This window comes from Pseudonaja textilis, chromosome 2 (assembly GCF_049901715.1).
Source record: "Pseudonaja textilis isolate UNSWEBS1 chromosome 2, rPseTex1.2, whole genome shotgun sequence".
Classification (NCBI taxonomy): domain Eukaryota; kingdom Metazoa; phylum Chordata; class Lepidosauria; order Squamata; family Elapidae; genus Pseudonaja; species Pseudonaja textilis.
This window is the reverse complement of record NC_141991.1, coordinates 47211754-47229285: the sequence shown is the minus strand read 5'-3', so window position 1 is coordinate 47229285 and position 17532 is coordinate 47211754. Positions and strand designations below refer to the sequence as shown.

General features: G+C 36.3%; 2 protein-coding genes across 6 annotated transcripts in view; one reads left to right on the top strand and one right to left on the bottom strand.

Moving 5' to 3' along the window:
* Positions 1-11159, bottom strand: part of ABTB1 (ankyrin repeat and BTB domain containing 1) — a 32249-nt gene extending 21090 nt beyond the window's left edge. For 2 of the 5 annotated variants that reach the window (XM_087923774.1, XM_087923775.1), the window contains exons 1-6: positions 11025-11159; positions 7073-7135; positions 4331-4386; positions 3004-3148; positions 2193-2352; positions 911-956 (exon numbers count right to left, since the gene is read on the bottom strand). In XM_087923774.1, coding sequence (XP_087779900.1) covers positions 911-956; positions 2193-2352; positions 3004-3038 — 241 coding nt within the window. In that variant the 5' untranslated portion in view covers positions 3039-3148; positions 4331-4386; positions 7073-7135; positions 11025-11159. Of the gene's footprint in view, positions 1-910; positions 957-2192; positions 2353-3003; positions 3149-4330; positions 4387-7072; positions 7136-8713; positions 8780-10182; positions 10842-11024 lie in introns of those variants that run through there. The other 3 variants (XM_026723294.2, XM_026723304.2, XM_087923776.1) reach the window with 3 other exon arrangements.
* On the top strand, positions 10855-17033 carry FERRY3 (FERRY endosomal RAB5 effector complex subunit 3). The gene has a single exon (XM_026723286.2). The coding sequence runs from the start codon at positions 10969-10971 to the stop codon at positions 12592-12594; it is 1626 nt and encodes a 541-aa protein (XP_026579071.1). The 5' UTR covers positions 10855-10968; the 3' UTR covers positions 12595-17033.
* Positions 17034-17532: the final 499 nt, after the last annotated feature.

Below are 17532 nucleotides of genomic sequence, written 5' to 3'. Positions count from 1 at the left end.
ATTATCCTTTCACTTCATTCTTTCAATTCATCCTTGTTATTGTTTACCCATGTCTTCTCTCCCTCCATACAACCATAGCTATAAACTTAAACTCCAGCACCACCCTGTGGTTTAAAATAAACCTATTAACACTTTTGTGAACAGAACAGGTTATACAGACATCTTAAAGTGATCTTCTAAATGATTATATTAGCATGAGCTAATTCTATTCTTTTACTGCTTTAACTCTTTATATGTTGGGGTTTTTTTCCATTGAAAATTATAAATTACAATCATCAAAAATTATGCAACTAAATTTCAATGTCTGAGGCAGGGTGTTCCCAGTAAATACCTGAAAAAGTTGTCCAAAACTTTACAGGTATATGAGGGACATATCTAAAAACAAGAACCTCTCATTCCCTCCCTTTTAAAATTTTCTGGAAATTCTAACCACATTTATTTGATGATTATTACTACTTATTTTTGTATATATGGTGGCAGACTGGAAAATCATTTTAGTGATAGATAACATAGCATTACTGTGCTACGGTATGTCAATTTTTTCTACTTTCAATTTCCAAACATTAGGGGTGCTCAAAAGGTGTACAAGCCTTGGGGATTGTAAATATATTTTGATTACTTTAATATAATTTAGATGTGCTTGATAAGTAACTACAGAAATATCGTAATTTTTTTACATTTTGCTTGTTTCATGAGTATCCACTCAATTTCGCTCTGAACATCCACACGCTATTTAATTCTAATCCGGAGCAAAAACCTGTCCACCCAATGAACTATTTATTCCCAGAATCTTTCAATAAATTCCAACAAATCTAAAATTTTGACAGGAAATATCAACAGGAAATTTATGTAGAACCTATCACAAATAAGAAATAAAATCCATAGTTTTAATATATCACATTAGATTTACCTGTATAGAGGTATTGCAGAAGGGAACTAAAGGCTGCTGGATTGATCTGTATATGGAACAAATGAGTTATATACAAACTTTTGAAAGAAATAATAGTATAAATGAGACCTAAATTAGAAAGTAAATAGGGCCTAGAATTCTGTTGGCTGAATTGGGCAGCTACAGTTGGTGCAAAATGCAGACTGATTTGCAATATTGGCAAGTCTCATTAAGTCCTATAATGGTTATAACACCCCTGCTATAAGGGATGCAGTGTTTACTACCTGGCTTCTGGCTATAATTGAATAGGTTGTTGGTTTATCATCTACAAAGCTCTGCATGGCATAGGGCCTAGCAATTTGAAGGTCCATATGCCTCCTCTGGGGTCCACTCACCCTGAGAGCTCTGACAGTTGGCTTGCTTCAGATTCCATTAATTAGGCAAGGTCATCTATGGGGAACCTAAAAAGCAGGATTACTCTGTTGCTGGATCTGCCTGTTAAATATAGCTCCCTCTCCCATCACTCCAGAAATCCACACAGCTCCCACTTTGTCCATATTCAAGCATGTTTTAAAATTTCCCCCAGCCTTGAGTTAAGATAGACAGATAGGCCTCTTTGAGGGGAATGTTTAAGGATAGCTTTGCTCTACTGGCTGGCCACTGTTTATGAATATTGTTTCTTTTTACAGACTTTTTCACTTTCTGAATCTGATCAGAGCCACTGGGAGTTGACTGGCCAAAAAAATAAGCAAACAAGTTTAAAACTTCCCTTCAGCATTTAAAATGTAATGGCAAGAAGCCATCTATTTACAAATCATGTAATCAGTTGGGTCAGATTTAGGAATATACAACAAGGCAGCAGAAGCAGGCTCCTTATCCTGACACTTTTGTTATCTTGAGGATACCTTAAGTGCCCAGGTAATATTTGGTGAAGGCTGAATGTTTTGCATGACAATTGACTTGGGAAACTGGTTCCCCATAATTCTAATAAAAAGTGTTTTATGAGATTTAGACTGCTCATGAGAGGTCATCTTTCTGATCTCATTTTCATTTTAAAATACTGAAGAGAAATATAAAACAGAGGTTTAGTTTTCAGTACCTCTTAGTTCTAATTCACCTGCACCACAGATTAATGTATCTAAAAGTGGAAATGTGTGATACTTCTGTTAGCATGATCTTAGTGGTAACCCATAATTCCACTACTTTGCAGTAAAATTTGTTGGGATCTGCTTTTGGCAAATGACAAGTAAGAAAGTCTTAAATGTAAAAATATTCAGGAAAAAATCAAGATTGGGTTTCTTACCAATGGATGTTTCAGTGCTATGACATTTTTCCCCTTCCACTTGGTCTCAAACATTTCTGCAAAATATGCACTTCGAGCACCCAGTACACAGCGATGAGCACAGAAGGACTTCCCATGAACAATAAAAACAATGTCACTGTGGTAACCCTGTTCTAGAAGCCTGCAAGGAGATTGAGAGGGAAAAGTAGTTTCATGATTAAACAAGAACAGTATGGAATAATTCAACTTGACATTTCTATGCACTGAGAGGATACATCACCATCTTTTCCCCCCAAAGAAAAAGATTAAAGCTGTAAAATAGCATTATTAATATTGTATTTGATAAATCCTATTTATTTTTCTTATTGTAGCGTTGTTACAGTTTTTATTCTGGGTGATAAATTCTAAAGATGTAACACCAGTCACAACTGTATGAAGAAAGAACAGTTTTAAACACCATTGTAGTTTTTTTTACACACTCCATCTCCTTAACCACTTAAATTCCTAGCAATCAAATCCTGCTCTAATCCTCTCCAAAGGCCTTTAAAGAAGCTATGTCTTTCCCTGGGCTTCCACAGTAACAGCACAAACCATTTCTTCAGCTCAAAGACATATTTTTCTGATACTGGGCAAGTCCAGGCAAAGGTATGGCTTCTTTAAAGAGCAACAGATAGCTAGGGAGAAGAATTAAACCCTGCATACTTCTATATAACAGAGTGCCATAACTCAACAACGTCACTTTTATTGCTATGGGAAGGCATGATAATAAATAAAAGACAATGATACAGTCTGAAGATGACTCTTTTGCCAACATCAAAATACATCTCTTTACCGCTGGAGAAATGCATCATAATAGTCCCTCTTCATGCACTTTGCTGTGATCTGTTTATATTCCTTCAACACTCGCCGAATAGTATCATTCAGAGCTCCATATAAGCAACGTTCACCATCAAATGTGTTTGCTTCACATTTTGCACCTGTAGGGAAGATCAGTTTACATAATATAAACATATACCACGTAATATAACACATTTTTATCAGCACTATTTTTGGAAAGGTGACTGATAGAAACCAAATAACTTCTATAGAGTCCTTAGATATCACTGCAATTTTTTTAGGTCCAAAGAAAAGCTTATGAAAGAGAATCAAATCCCATGCAGTGTCATCCACTTAAAGAGCTAATTTAAGATTATGGAGCAATATTTTAGAAAAAATACATTTTTATTGCGCATGAATTATAAAATGAAAACAGCAATCCTATAGTAGACAGATTTAGGTCCTCAAAATATTAGAATGACACTACTCTATTTGGCTGAAATAATAGAAAAAAAATCAGTTTACATACAGAATATACATAGAAAAACAATAAAAATAATTTGTCACTACATTGAGTTGAGTATACTATAATAATACTCTCAGCTAAATTACATTTCATTTCTAGGTAGCTCGCCTACAGCTTCTATTAAATTCTTTAATTGTAAAATATTTTATATCTGTATCCCTAATTTTAAAAAAGCAGCAAGTTACCCCAAGAAAATCTTCTTGTATTAGGACATGAATCTGCTTTGTGATTTAAAACACACTCTACTGTTTTAATGTCTGATCTTTATTTTCTCAGGTAAATTTTCCTGTTAGAAGACTTGTATAAAGCTAACTGCATTTCTTTTTCATATATTTTCCTTGCAATCAAATTATTATGAAACAGTGTATTAATTCTCAAGAACATAGGTGAACAATAGCTTAGTTTTGATGGATTTCTATGCCAAACAGCTATTCTTAGTTTTTGTGTTTCTTCTACGATCCACTTCATAGATGACAACAGCTGGCCATTTCTAGCTTGCTTTTAAAGTGAATGTATTTCTGGTATAAAACCTGGTCCAGTTAGATCTCCCTCTAATCTAGTTTACCCTTTTAGAGGTATCAACATGAAATGGAACAGAAACTATGTTACATAAAATGTCACCAAGTAGTCTCCAACTTCTTAGAAAAAGACCCATAAACAGAAAGGAGGGAAGACTTTCTTTTGTGTTGGAAACAAGTTGAAAGGAACTATAGTTTTCATCATAGCGAGATTATTAGCTGACTTTACAGTTCCAGTTCTAGAGGATATAAAGTGACAACATATATTTATTTCTAGAAGAATGTATCAGTCTTCTTACCATTGGCTAGAAGATATTGCACAAGTTCTTCATGTCCACAGAGACAAGCATAATATCTATAAAAAAGAACAGTGAGATCAGATACTTGAAGATGTTCTAATATCTCCCGCTCAATCTCTGTTGGATCTAAACATACTGAGATCCGTTAACCATTCTTTGTAGGTTTGCTTTTCTGGCCCTTTACTATCCTGGAATCTTTCCTTTGAACTTGTTCTCCTTGTCCTTCTTAAGGACCAGACATAGTACTCCAAGTGAGATAGGACCAGGGCCAAATAAAGTGGAGCAATCATTTCCTGTGATTTATATTTTATGTTCTTATTAATGCACCCAAGATAGCAACTATTTTTTAAGCAGCTGCATTACACTGCTGGCTAACCTGCAACCTTCTATCAGTTAACGACACCCAAATCACTTTTAAATGTACTACCGTCAAGCCAGGTCTCCTCCACCACATTAAGATACTACAGGCATCTTCAGTTAACTACTGGGCTAAGTTTATAATCAGTCGGAAGTTAAAAGATCCTCAAAATGGGCATTTTACAGCCCAAAATGCATCCCCAGTAGTCGTAAAGGGTAATGCAATGCCTCCTGCAACCACCTGACTTCATGTTGGGTAGGCCAGCTTTATAAACAATTATAAATTCCACAGTAATGTGATTTGTGATGTTTTTTGTTCATTTTCTGGCCAAACAAAAGCCTAATTAAATGAATGGGTTTTCTTAAAAAACACGCCATTCGCTTAAAGACCACAGTGGAAAATTCCTTCTGATCACACGAGTGCTTCGACTTATAACTCCAATGACATGACCCTAATTCCAAGCTCTATAATGGTTGTAAGTTTAGGGCTACCTGTACAATCATCATGATAAAGCACTCAAATAGCCAAAAGTGTTGCTGCATTTGCCACAGATTAACCCTATATTACCAAGCTTTCAAAATCAAACTTATTTTCATTAAGCTGTTTAATTTGGTTATATGTATATGCAAAATATTTTAAAATAAAAAAAAATATTCAGTTCCAATACACTGTAGGATGACAACCCCAATAAAACTCAAGATTAGAATTATGCAAGTGTAGAAAAGGTTCCTTCCTAAGCACTCTCACTAATTGTACCACTGAGCTCCTACATATTAAATCATAATGTGGCGGCCTATTTGGTGTTAGCTTTGCATATTTTAGAAGTAAACTCATATAGTTTATTTAGTAATTCATTATGAGAGAAAAATAGCGTAGCATGATAGTCTCACAATGGAATATAATGTATTACCTGTTATTCCCTCAGTTGGGAAGAACTCATCTCCAATTAACAAACCAAGAAAATTATACATTTGATATTTTTAAGAAATATAAATGCTCCGCTCCTTTTATGCAAGACTTCCAGAACAAATCACATAAATAATAAATATTTTAAGCAGCAATTTCTTATGAGCAAAAGCATTCGGCCTTGGATTTAAACATATAGAACAGTGTATACTTAAATATCTTGTCTTGGCTCTGGAAAGATTTTCCTGAAGCCAGCAAAAGTTTGCCTGAAAAATTCATTCTACAATAAGAGCCCTTTTCCCAGTCTCATCTTGAGGAATCAAGATAAAACAAAGTTTAAGTTGTCCAGAAGTTGCTTAAGTGTTTAAGGCAAAACCACCACTTTGATTTTTTTCCTAGATTCAGACTGATAATTAAAACTACTGTTTCAGGACTAATGTAAAATACAATTTTCTGAAAGATACTTGGGTAAAGTTATTTTTGTCTACCTCATAGCCAGCAGACATCCTCACCAATCCCATAATGTTGTCTTTCAACCATTACTAATGCAAAATAAATTAACATGTTTCCTTACCACCCTCTGAAAAACTGTTCTCATTTTCTCCCCAATTTTCAAAATCAATCACTCACATTCCAATAAATTAATCAGCTCTCAAACGCAACTGTTCTGATAATACTGCCCTCCAAATGTTTGCTAAGACATACTACTTCTCAAGGTGGTAATGGTAATGCTGTTTTTCTGCTTGGAATCAAAAGACAGCTGCTTACAGTGTATATGCTTTGCTTTCTGTGAAGAGATATTTAAGAACCATAGGAATTGGTCAACTAGACAGAGAAAGGAGCACTAGTTTATTGGCACTCTTATTTGGCAAATGGCTAACTAGAACTAGACTGAAGAATGACTGAAGAAGTTTTCTGCAAACTTCAAACTTACAAATTTGAGGCTGCATGCTAAGAAAAATGAGTTCTGTAGACAATGTGAAATCCCAAGGACATATTAGATTGCATTACAAACAAATAAGTGAAAACTTTTATGGTGTGACTGATCACATTGTATAATTCTAGACATCCTTATGCTATATCCTGGTCCTTATGTCAGTCCTTTTGCTTCAAAAATAATATAGCTCCAAACATAAGTTGAAAACAATTATGAGAATTAATGTTTCCATGCTAACGGCTAAATCAAATTAGCAGGATTTTTCTAGCAACTTATTTAAATGGCTACTCTCAAGCAATGATAAAAAACTGTACTGTTACGCATATTTTTACAAAGGAAAAAAAGTATCCAGAGGGGTAAACACTGAAGTATTCTTCATACATATAATTTGGGAGAGATTACTTAAAATACTTGTAACAAAAAGCATTTTCTTTTCAAAAATTACAAAGGATAGAAAAATGCTGCAAAAGCTGAAAGACCTTTCTTAAATCCCTTTGTAAATTATCAAACAGTATGGGTATCTCAAGGCCAAAGCACTCACAAAGGGGTACTGTCCCATTTGTCTCGGACATTGATTTCAACATCTCGCTGTTCAAGAAGGTATCTGAAAGACAAACAGACAATTTTAACAACTAAGGATCTATTCCAAGCCACTTTATTCATGGGTTGAGTTTTCTTTTTTATTAAAGAAGTGTCCTAGCAACGGAACCCTCTCAAAGCCTCAACCCAAGTAAGAATCCGCCAAAAATATTTTTAACACATTACACTAATTCTACTGCTTTTCATTTGTCTGCCTACTATAGATCAAATCTAACTTTCTAATGTGTGTGTGGGGAATCAAATAACAGAAGTTCTTTAAGATTATTTATCAAAGATACTACTGATAGGAATACAAATATTGTCCCTATATATTAGGAGCATTAAGAAATAGAAGTATGCAGCAAAAATTGCATTGGTCCATTTGGTTGTCAGGTGTAATTTTAAGTGCTAATTATCACATTTGAAATCCTTTGCTACTTGGAGCCTCATTATCACTAAAAGAGCTTACTTCAATTAGAATCTGCCTGCAGAAACTAAATGCTCAGAGTTCCCATTCACCAGGAATTAAGGCAGAAGAGACTAGAGACAAGCATTTTCTGCAGAGACTCTCCTGTTAAGGAATTTTATACTATCAAATAAAGCATTGGTCCTTCATACATAGAATTTAGGAAATTATCAGAAAGCATTTGGACTAGGAAATGAAGAATGCTTACGCCAGAGATGAATGGTAGTACAGCAAGGATATAATGCTATTCATGATTGTTTAAGATAGCATTCTGCTGATATAAACACTGTAATATTATTGTACAGACTAATAGGATTGTTATATTGTTTTGTTCCATGCTGCTTAGATTTCTACTGACTGAATAATTTTCCTAGAAACCAGGAGGGTGTGAATTCTAATCTTATCTTAGGCGTGAAAGCCAGCAAGGTGACTTTGAGCCAGTCATTCTCTCAGCCCAGCTTACCTCACAGTGTTATTGTTGTGGGGAAAATAGGAGAAGGAAAGACTATTGGGTATATTCACTAACTTGAGTTATTTATAAAATAATAAAGGAGGGATTAAAATTGAACAAATAACTGAAATAAACAAAAATAAATAAAAACAAAGCATTGTTTCTTGAAAAATCCTTTAAGCACTATAAGAATAATTTATCATCTGATTTAGTCATCTTACTGATTTAATCAGATTTAAATGATGTGAAGTACATAATATAATCACAAACATGGGGCCTTTCTTTATATATTGCTAACAATTATTATTAGCTTGCATTTTGATTATGTTCTGTCATACAGTAACAGTGCTGAATTCTTCGTTACAGGCCGCATGAAACATCTAGTGGAAAACCAGAAGATAGGTTCAAAGTATCTTCAAATAAATACCATGCAATTTTAGGATGAGACTGTATATTTATAAATTGCTTCAAAGCTCATCTTACATATACTGTATCTCTCTACTTTTTACGCTAGCTGTGTTAGGATATCTGAAGTTGTCAGCTGTTTTAGGGATGAAGTAGAGCTGATAAGCAGGAAAAACTTTTTTTTAGAAAGAATGTAAGAACCGGGGACTCAGCTGGGGGGCAGCATCTAGCATAATTTGACTGATGGAAAAAGAAAAAGGAAACCATAAGGCAGTTAATACCTGGATGGTAAAGCACAAGATAATTCCAAGGCTAGACCAAGAAACAAAATAAATGCTCCAGAGGCAATGTCAAACCACTTCCATGTTGTTGCCAAGAAAATTGCAGTGACATAGCCATCTAGTCACCAGGAAGTGAACCTAACCAAGGAGGATATTGAATTTCCCACTACTGTCATGAAACAAATTGAGTAAGAGACTTAATAATACCAAACAGTAGTTGCTTTGGGAGATAAGTAAATGTGAGCAGGCCAAAAGCATGCTCATCATGACAAAATTAAAATAGCATTCTTTCTATCATTTTAGGGTCCCAAATATTTAATATTCTTTAAGACAAATTTGTCTTACTAATACAGGATTCTAACACATACTTGAAAGGATCAAATGTGTGGAGTATGCATACACACTTTGCTGCTGCTGAAGAGATAAAATGGAAATGGAAGTGATGAAAGCTAATGAGAATTACCCATGGTATAGTGACTTCCAACAAAGCAAGTGTGAATCAGGCATTCTTTCATTGAATATTTTAATATATGTAGCGTGATAAGAAAATTTGGTCACCATGAGAAATGGTGTTAATGCCTCTTTTGAACAACTCACTACTGTTATATTTGATGCTACAAAGAGCCAGATGTGGTGCATACACAGCCCATTTCCTCCCAAAGGCTACTTCTCAACCTAGAATACAGGTAGTCCTCAACTTACAACCACAATGGAGCCCAGATGTATGTTGCTAAATGAGAAATTTATGAAGTGAGTTTTGCCCCATTTTACAACTTTTCTTGACACATTTGTTAAGTGAATCAGTGCAGTTGTTAAATTAGTAACAGGGCTGTTAAGTGAATCTGGTTTCCCCATTGACTGTCAGAAAGTTGCAAAAGGGGATCCCATGACCCAAGAACACTGCAACCATCATAAATGCGAGTCAGTTGACAAGCATCTGAATTTTGACCATGCTGTGAAAAATGGTCATAAGTGTGAAAAATGGTCATAAGTCACTTTTTTCAATGCCATTGAGACTTTGAACAGTGAGTAAAGGAACTGTTGTAAGTCGAGGGCTACTTGTACTTAAATCGCAGTTTTCATTCTACATTTCCATCAATCCGGGCAACTTTTGCCTTGCATGCCACATAACAAGTGGCTGCATTTTCTGCTATCCCTAAAAGGATGGGGAATAAGTAATTAATAATTAGAAGCACTTTCAGTTAAGCGCCTGGTCCACATTTATAGGTTGGAAGAGTCTGAAAATGCAAGAGCCACTTTGAAAAGTTCCGGCTGGTAAACAAACACGCAGCGACTTTCAACAAACACAAGGGTTTCGGCAAAGCCCGAGAAGCGGCAGTTATACCACCCCGCACTACCACCACCCAGCCGACCTCGGGGGCTCAAGTCATGTCCCAAACGGGCCACCCGCGCCTTCTCCACCCTCGGCCCGCCCCCAGCACCCCTTAAAGCCTCGGCCCAGGCCTCACCGCACGCGACAAACGTCGCCCTTCTTGCAGCTGGTGAAGAGGTCGCTGGTGTCCATGGCCCGGCGGAAAGCACCGCATTGACCCGGCCTGGAAAGGGAGCGAAGGTGGGTTCGGGCAGAAGAGGCGGGAGTGGGGGACTGCGAGGCCGCGGAGGGGAACCCGAACGGGACGGATGTAAACACGACTGACGGGGGTGGGGGCTGAGCCTACCAAGGCCGGCCCTCGCTCTCTCCACCCCGGCCAGCGCGCAGGCAGGCCCGCCCCTCTCGCCGGTTCGCAGGAGGCTGGACCTGGGCGGCGGGAAGGAGCCTCGTCTCGCCTCTGCCCGGTTTGAAAGGTGAGCCGGGACGGCAGTCGGTCCTTCAAAGCCACCACCACCACCACCACCCCGTGGCTCAGGACGGTCCCAGCTGCGCGGCGGCGGCGGCGACTAGACCTCTTTGGACGCTACGGGCGACGGCCTGGCCTCCCCCGGAAGCCCCAGTCACGCCCGGGGATTCGCATGCCGCCCGCTTTGCGACCCTCGCCCGAAAAACGGCGACGCCGCTCGCTTATTAAGGTTTGAAGGCATCGCGGGCCGGGAAGCCTTTCTCTCCACGCTCCGGAAGCCGGCTCCCATTTAAAGGCAGCGGGCGCTGCAGAAGCCATCGAGAAGCGGAAGCGCCTGTTGGTTTTTTTTTGCTTTTGAAAAGAGCCATTGAAAATTGAAAACGCACCTTCAAAGAAGGCGCCCAGCCCTGAAAAGAAAGAGCCGCCGAGGTGGGTGGGAGTTAAAAAAGCCGCAGGATGGAGAGAGAATTTGTGTATGAATTCAAGGCCGGGAACCAGCATTTTCTGCTTACCGTGCCGCTGAAGTTCCCCGTCCAAGAAAACGTTAGTCATTTGCCTAGGTGCCTAATGCTGCTTCATAATTTGCCTTGCTTCGTAGAAAACGGCTTGAAAGAGTCTCTGACGAAATTCATAGAGGAAGCATCCGTAGAAGATTTTGACAGAGAAGCGGAAGCGGCTCTGGAAGCTGTAAAATCTGGTAAAATGGATTTACACCAGCTGGCGAAGGCTTGGGCCCAAGCTTACACTGAGGCAACCTCGGAATATGCCAGGCCAGAAGACCCCAGCTGGGATGAAGATTTTGCAGATGTTTATCATGACTTGATCCATTCTCCTGCCTCTGAAACTCTATTAAACTTGGAACATAATTATTTCGTTAGCATCTCCGAATTAATAAGCGAGAGGGATGTGGAGCTAAAAAAACTGCGAGAAAGACAACGGGCAGAAATGGATAAGGTGATGCAAGAACTGGGGAAATCATTAACAGATCAAGATGTAAACATGTTGGCAGCTCAGCACTTTGAATCCCAGCAGCTACTAGAGAACAAGTGGAACAGTGAATTGAAACAAACCACAGCAATCCAAAAGCAGGAGTATCAAGAATGGGTGGTAAAAGTTCACCAGGATCTGAAAAATCCCAACAGTACTATTGGTGATGAGATCAAAGTTACTCCTAATCAGTGGAGAGAATCTGAAGAAGGAACTGGAAGACTCTTTGAGGACCAGAGGCAATTGGAAGAAAGTTTCACTATCCATTTGGGAGCACAGCTGAAAACCATGCATAACCTGCGACTCCTGAGGGCAGATATGCTAGATTTCTGCAAGCACAAGCGCAGTCACCGCAGTGGAATCAAACTCCACCGTCTTCAAACTGCACTTTCACTTTATTCAACTTCCCTTTGTGGTCTAGTCTTGCTTGTGGATAATCGCATCAGTTCGTACAGTGGGATCAAAAGAGATTTTGCAACTGTTTGCCAGGAGTGTACAGATTTCCATTTTCCTGGAGTTGAGGAACAGCTTGAAGTTGTTCAGCAAGTTGTACTTTATGCTCGAGCACAACGCAGTAGTAAAGCCAAAAGACTAAACGAAGCAGGAAACAGAAATAGTGGCAATGAAGATAAATCTAAAAATGGGGAACAGAATCCATCAAATATTTTTCCAGGAGAATTTTATATCACCCGACATTCAAACCTCTCTGAAATTCATGTGACTTTTCATCTTTGTGTGGATGACAATGTGAGGTCAGGTAATATTACAGCCCGAGATCCTGCAATCATGGGCCTCCGAAATATCCTTAAAGTATGCTGCACCCATGACATCACCACAATTAGTATTCCTCTTCTGCTGATACATGATATGTCTGAAGAAATGACGATATCTTGGTGTCTGAAAAGAGCAGAACTTGTATTTAAATGTGTCAAAGGATTTATGATGGAAATGGCTTCCTGGGATGGTGGGATTTCTCGAACTGTGCAATTCTTGGTACCCCAAAGTATTTCTGAAGAAATGTTTTACCAATTGAGTAACATGTTGCCACAGATTTTCCGTGTGTCGTCTACGCTAACTCTGACATCCAAACACTGAACTCCATCCAAAATTCTGCAAAGGATTAATTAAATGATCTGGATTTTAATACCTGAAACACTTTGATAACTTGAACGTGATTGTTGAAATTCCTAACAGAAGCACCTGCAAAATTAAAAAAAAAAGTCCCACTGTACTTTCATGCCTACACAAAGGAAAATGGGTTATGGGTTATTTTTTTCCCCTTCTTTTTTTTTTGCCATTTTGGGTTCTAGGCCCTCCCTCTGCTAAATACTGTTCTAAGGTCCTTCCAACTCTTAGATAATAAGAAGTGTAGTAGAAAAGTGGGAAGCTAAATGTCTGTATCACTGGAAAGTAGCTGTATGTTTATAATTATCAAAGGAAAAAAATGCTTTTTTTTAGATATGGGTAAATTCATATAGAAGTTTTCTTGGGTGTTTTGTTTTGAGGGTAATACCAGTTTGTTACTTTACAGGATAGAATGTTAACACAGGCAAATAACACATGCTAAGTTTTTATATTACCGGGTGAGATTTGAGATTATATTTTATTCTGTAGGGCAGTAATTCCTGCTTTGAAATATTTGGCTGGATTTTTGCAGCCCAAATACAGTAGTCATATTTGAGATGGCATTATGTTTTGGTCTTGAGTTCATAAAAGAGATAAACATGAAGAATTCAAAACCACTGCAGTAAATTAAGAGCTCTAGGTTTTTTTAATAGCAGGGGAGCAATTCATGTCCTTCAAATTTCATTGTGGGATTCATGCACTTTACCTAGCCATATACTGTGACCATTTGCTTGGTCTTAACTTCATGTGTTGTATAAACATTGTAGTTTGCAAATCATGACGTTAAAAACTTGATTCACACAGTGTGTAGAAAAATATAATTTTCCTTGCAAAGACACAAGATATTATTACTATACTATAGGTAGTGAAAATAACATCAGAACAACTACATCTTGGTTATCTTTATGCCAGTAGGCAAAAACATTTTACTTAAAGTACATTGATGGGTTTCTGCTGTTGATTTGGTCAAACATGGTGCTTATTCAGTAATGGTAATAGTGGAGAAAGCTGGGATGGAAGTTGAAGAAATAAATTATTAAAAAAAGTATAACCATAATTAAATCTCAAATTAATTAAATTAATCAGGCATGCCTCTTCTCTGCGCTACTGTTGATACAGACATGCCTCTGTTTCATCTAGATTAAGAAATGAGCTTGTAACCCACAATTAATGCTAATTTAAGCTTGGTTTTAGGTTGGATTTTTTAAAAAAAATGTAAGATAATGAATCTACAGAGAAGCAAAAACATAACTAATTAGATTATTGAGGAACCTGGACTGGCTCATAGACAATTGTTATGACTTCGTTGTGCATAAAATATAAATTAAGTGAAGTAAAACCATATGATTTTGCCACTTTGGTGGTCAAATTTCCATTTATATTTTCTAACGTATTTGTCACCTTAGCAACATTTCCAGTTCTTTCCTGTTTTTCGGGGTCTTGTTAATACTTTGTTAATATTTGTCTTTTAAAGTAGTGCTTGGATTATATATATAAAAAAGGCCAAGTTAAGATCTAATGAAATAACCAGAGTTATGATCAGTTGCCTAGTGATTGTTCGAAGTGATGATGGACCTCAAAAGTACCTATGACACATTTGAAGTTGGAAGGCTAGGTTCACCTGAGGTCACATGATCACATTTTTGGCAGTTAGCAACTAGCCTACATTTATGGGCATTTATACCATCCCACAGTCACGTGACTACACTTTTTTTTGCCTTTTTTTGTCAGAAACTAGTGTTTGCTTCCAGACAGTAGGTTTGCCTAACAACTACTGTTTGCTTAATGACCACTGCATTTGTTTAGTGACTGCCTAAAAAAAATGTAAAATTGGATCACTTATGTGATGACTCACTTAACTTTAATTATAGGCTCAAAGTTGAAAATTACCTGTACAACCATGTAGTATAAAATCTACCTATTTATATTTCCTCCAATAAATGGAGCTTGGAACTCATCATGTTGAGTTTCTTTAGTTTTTAATATCTATAAATTGCTTTTGTTCAGTGTTTCCTAATTTGGGGCAAAATTGATTTGAGTGGTTTTCTCTACAGAAAATAACCATAAAGTCATGGTAATTTTTTTTTATATCAGATTGTAATGCTACATTGAACTAATTCAAAATTTTTGTCTTGTAACAATGTTTTAAATTTTTGAAATCTTCCTTTTCTCCTACTGAGTGATGAATTTAGCTTAATTTAAAATTTAGTCATGGCTTTAGCTTATGGGTTCTGATTGCTAGAACTACAGTAAGATGCAGAATATATAATTGCAATCCATGAATGAGTTAAAATTCTTTAAAAATGTTAAAGAATGTTCCTGTCATTTCATAGTCCTGTGGAAATTCTTTTAAATAATGAAGTTAATTTTCCAGAGCTGATACGATTTAATTTTGTTTTCATTATAACACTTTTAAAAATGGATGTGGAGTTTAATTAGAGAAGCATATTTTCCAGTTTCTTGAACATATTCGGAAGAAATAGATTTTGAATGTTTCAGGTTTGTGATGCAAAAAGAAGTGCCCACATTTTTAATACTGTTTCTTAGACTTTCCATCTTAAGCATCAGTTGTTCTGACTTTATCAAGCTTAAAAATATTTCTGCAAATATTTAGGAATATAAACCCCCTAAGATAATTGAGTGTTTATTGATTTGAATTGCTGATGATTTGCTCAATATATTTTGTATTGTTGTAGGAATATTTATCTAAATAGCGAGTTAGAGTTGTGTGAGTTGTGTTGTGTAACAATAGTGAATTGTTAATTTTCCAAAAGTTAGAAGAGTATTCATAATTGTAGAAAATCCACACAATTAGGGCAATATCATTAACCAAAAGATTTATAGTGGGTGCCATTAGTTTCTAATCCCTGTATTTCCAAACACACTCTATTTCCTTTGTTAAGGGTTTTAATTAAATTGCAAGAACATCTTTGTTTAGCATCTCTTTTTGTCAAAAAAAAAATGTTAACTTTTTGATAAAGGTTGGTTGGTCTTTACTATGAAACCATTTAAGGCTCTCACTCTGCTTCAGGTCTTTATCAGAACTGAGAAGAACTAAAGAAAAGCTGAATTTTGATTGGCTTTTCAAACTGTGATTTATTCTCAACCCACCCTATTAGAAAGCAAGATTACCCACCAATTATAATTTATTCAGTAACTGTAGCTTAAAAGAAAATAGTGGTTTAGTGTGATACGTGAACCCAATCTGCAGCACTTGAATTCCAAAACGAACTCCTATCTTATCCTCTGATTATTTTCTTCTGTGATTCTATAAAGAAAAAAATGACTATATTAAGTAAAACCTGTCTCTTCTTCCTACTTGTTACACTGATGTTACCAGCACCTATTTTGTTAAAATAAGAAAATTAACTAAGACTTGATCTGATTGGTTAATTTTTGACTAGCTAAGTAATTTGTATGAATTTAGATACTGTAGTATGTAAGGCATGTTTATAGCAATATATGAACTGTATTGTTGCTTATCCAGCAATTATAACTAATGTATGTTAATGATAACTTAGCCCCTAACAAAAATGATAACAAATCAAGGTTTACCATGCTATGCTATCTCAATTTATGAATGTTGGAATGTATACCACAGAATCAGATGTTATTTGGAGGGGAACCGATAGTTTGTTCCTTCAAACTATATTTCCCTTAAAATTTATAGTGTAATAAATATTCATATCTCCTGGGCCATTATGTTATGTATATTGGGAAAAAGTTTGCTTGACTTTTGTTAAAGTTTATTATTGATCATTTGCTAATGCTCTTGTAGCAGTATCCAATGTTTTGTTATGAAAAGTCATGAATAATAATTTAAAATGTTTATTAGAAATTAATCATTTGGAGAAGAAAAAACAATGGATAGATTAAAGGAAGGACTCAAAGACAATTCTGCAAAAAAGTCTTGGACATAAGAAAAAACAGAACCGCAAAATTAGAACATTTAAGAAAAGAATGGCGATAAAAAAATTGAACAGAGGAGAATGATCAGAATATATTTGGCATTGTTTCTTGGGAAAAAGCTTTGACTTGGATAAGTTATTCTTTGTAGAGCAAATCCTCTTCCAATAGTAAAGGTGTACAACTGAACATTTTAACTTCTGGAAATGCTTTTGTAGTAGTAGTAATTTTTTTCAAGAAATTTCTAAAGAAAACATTTAAATTGTATGGAAAAGTAAAAAGATTAAAATATGTAAAACTTGTGCTTAAAACTGGTAAATACTTCCATTCTCTCTGATAACGTGCAATCTGCTTTTCTTGATCTTTACAGATCATTGCTAAAGCATTGTTAACTGAGATTTAATGTTAAGTGTGTATTAAGGGACAACAATCCATTGATAGCAAAATGACTTAATTCTGTAACGATCCATGTGTTAGTAAAAAATAAAGACAATGTTGATCCATGTGTTATTTTTATTATTACTTGGATATAATTACTAGGTATAGAAGACTGTCATAGGCAGTGGCTGAATTCATATATAAGAATACTTCATAACAATACAGTTGTTGAGTATATAGCATTGTGTGAACTATTGAGATTTGCAGATCTGTATAAACTAAGTTCATAGTGGCTTAGTATAATGTATAAACCTGACAATGATGGCTTATTAACTAACTTTTTTCCCATTCAGTAACATTTTTAGAGACTTCCTGGACAGGTAGCTGCAGTTTTCTTGGCAACGTTTCTTTCTTTTTTTTTCCCCAGAAAAATTGTTTCCTTCCTAGGAATGAGAGAAAATGATTGGCCCAAGGCCACCCAGCTGTGCCTAAAGTGGGATTACAACTCCCAGTTTCTAGTCTGAATGCCTTAACTCAGTCATTCCCAACTTTTCTGGCTCTGTGGACAAGCGGCGGCAGTGGTGGTGGTGCAGGAAATGGATGGTTCAGCGCACATGGAGTTTC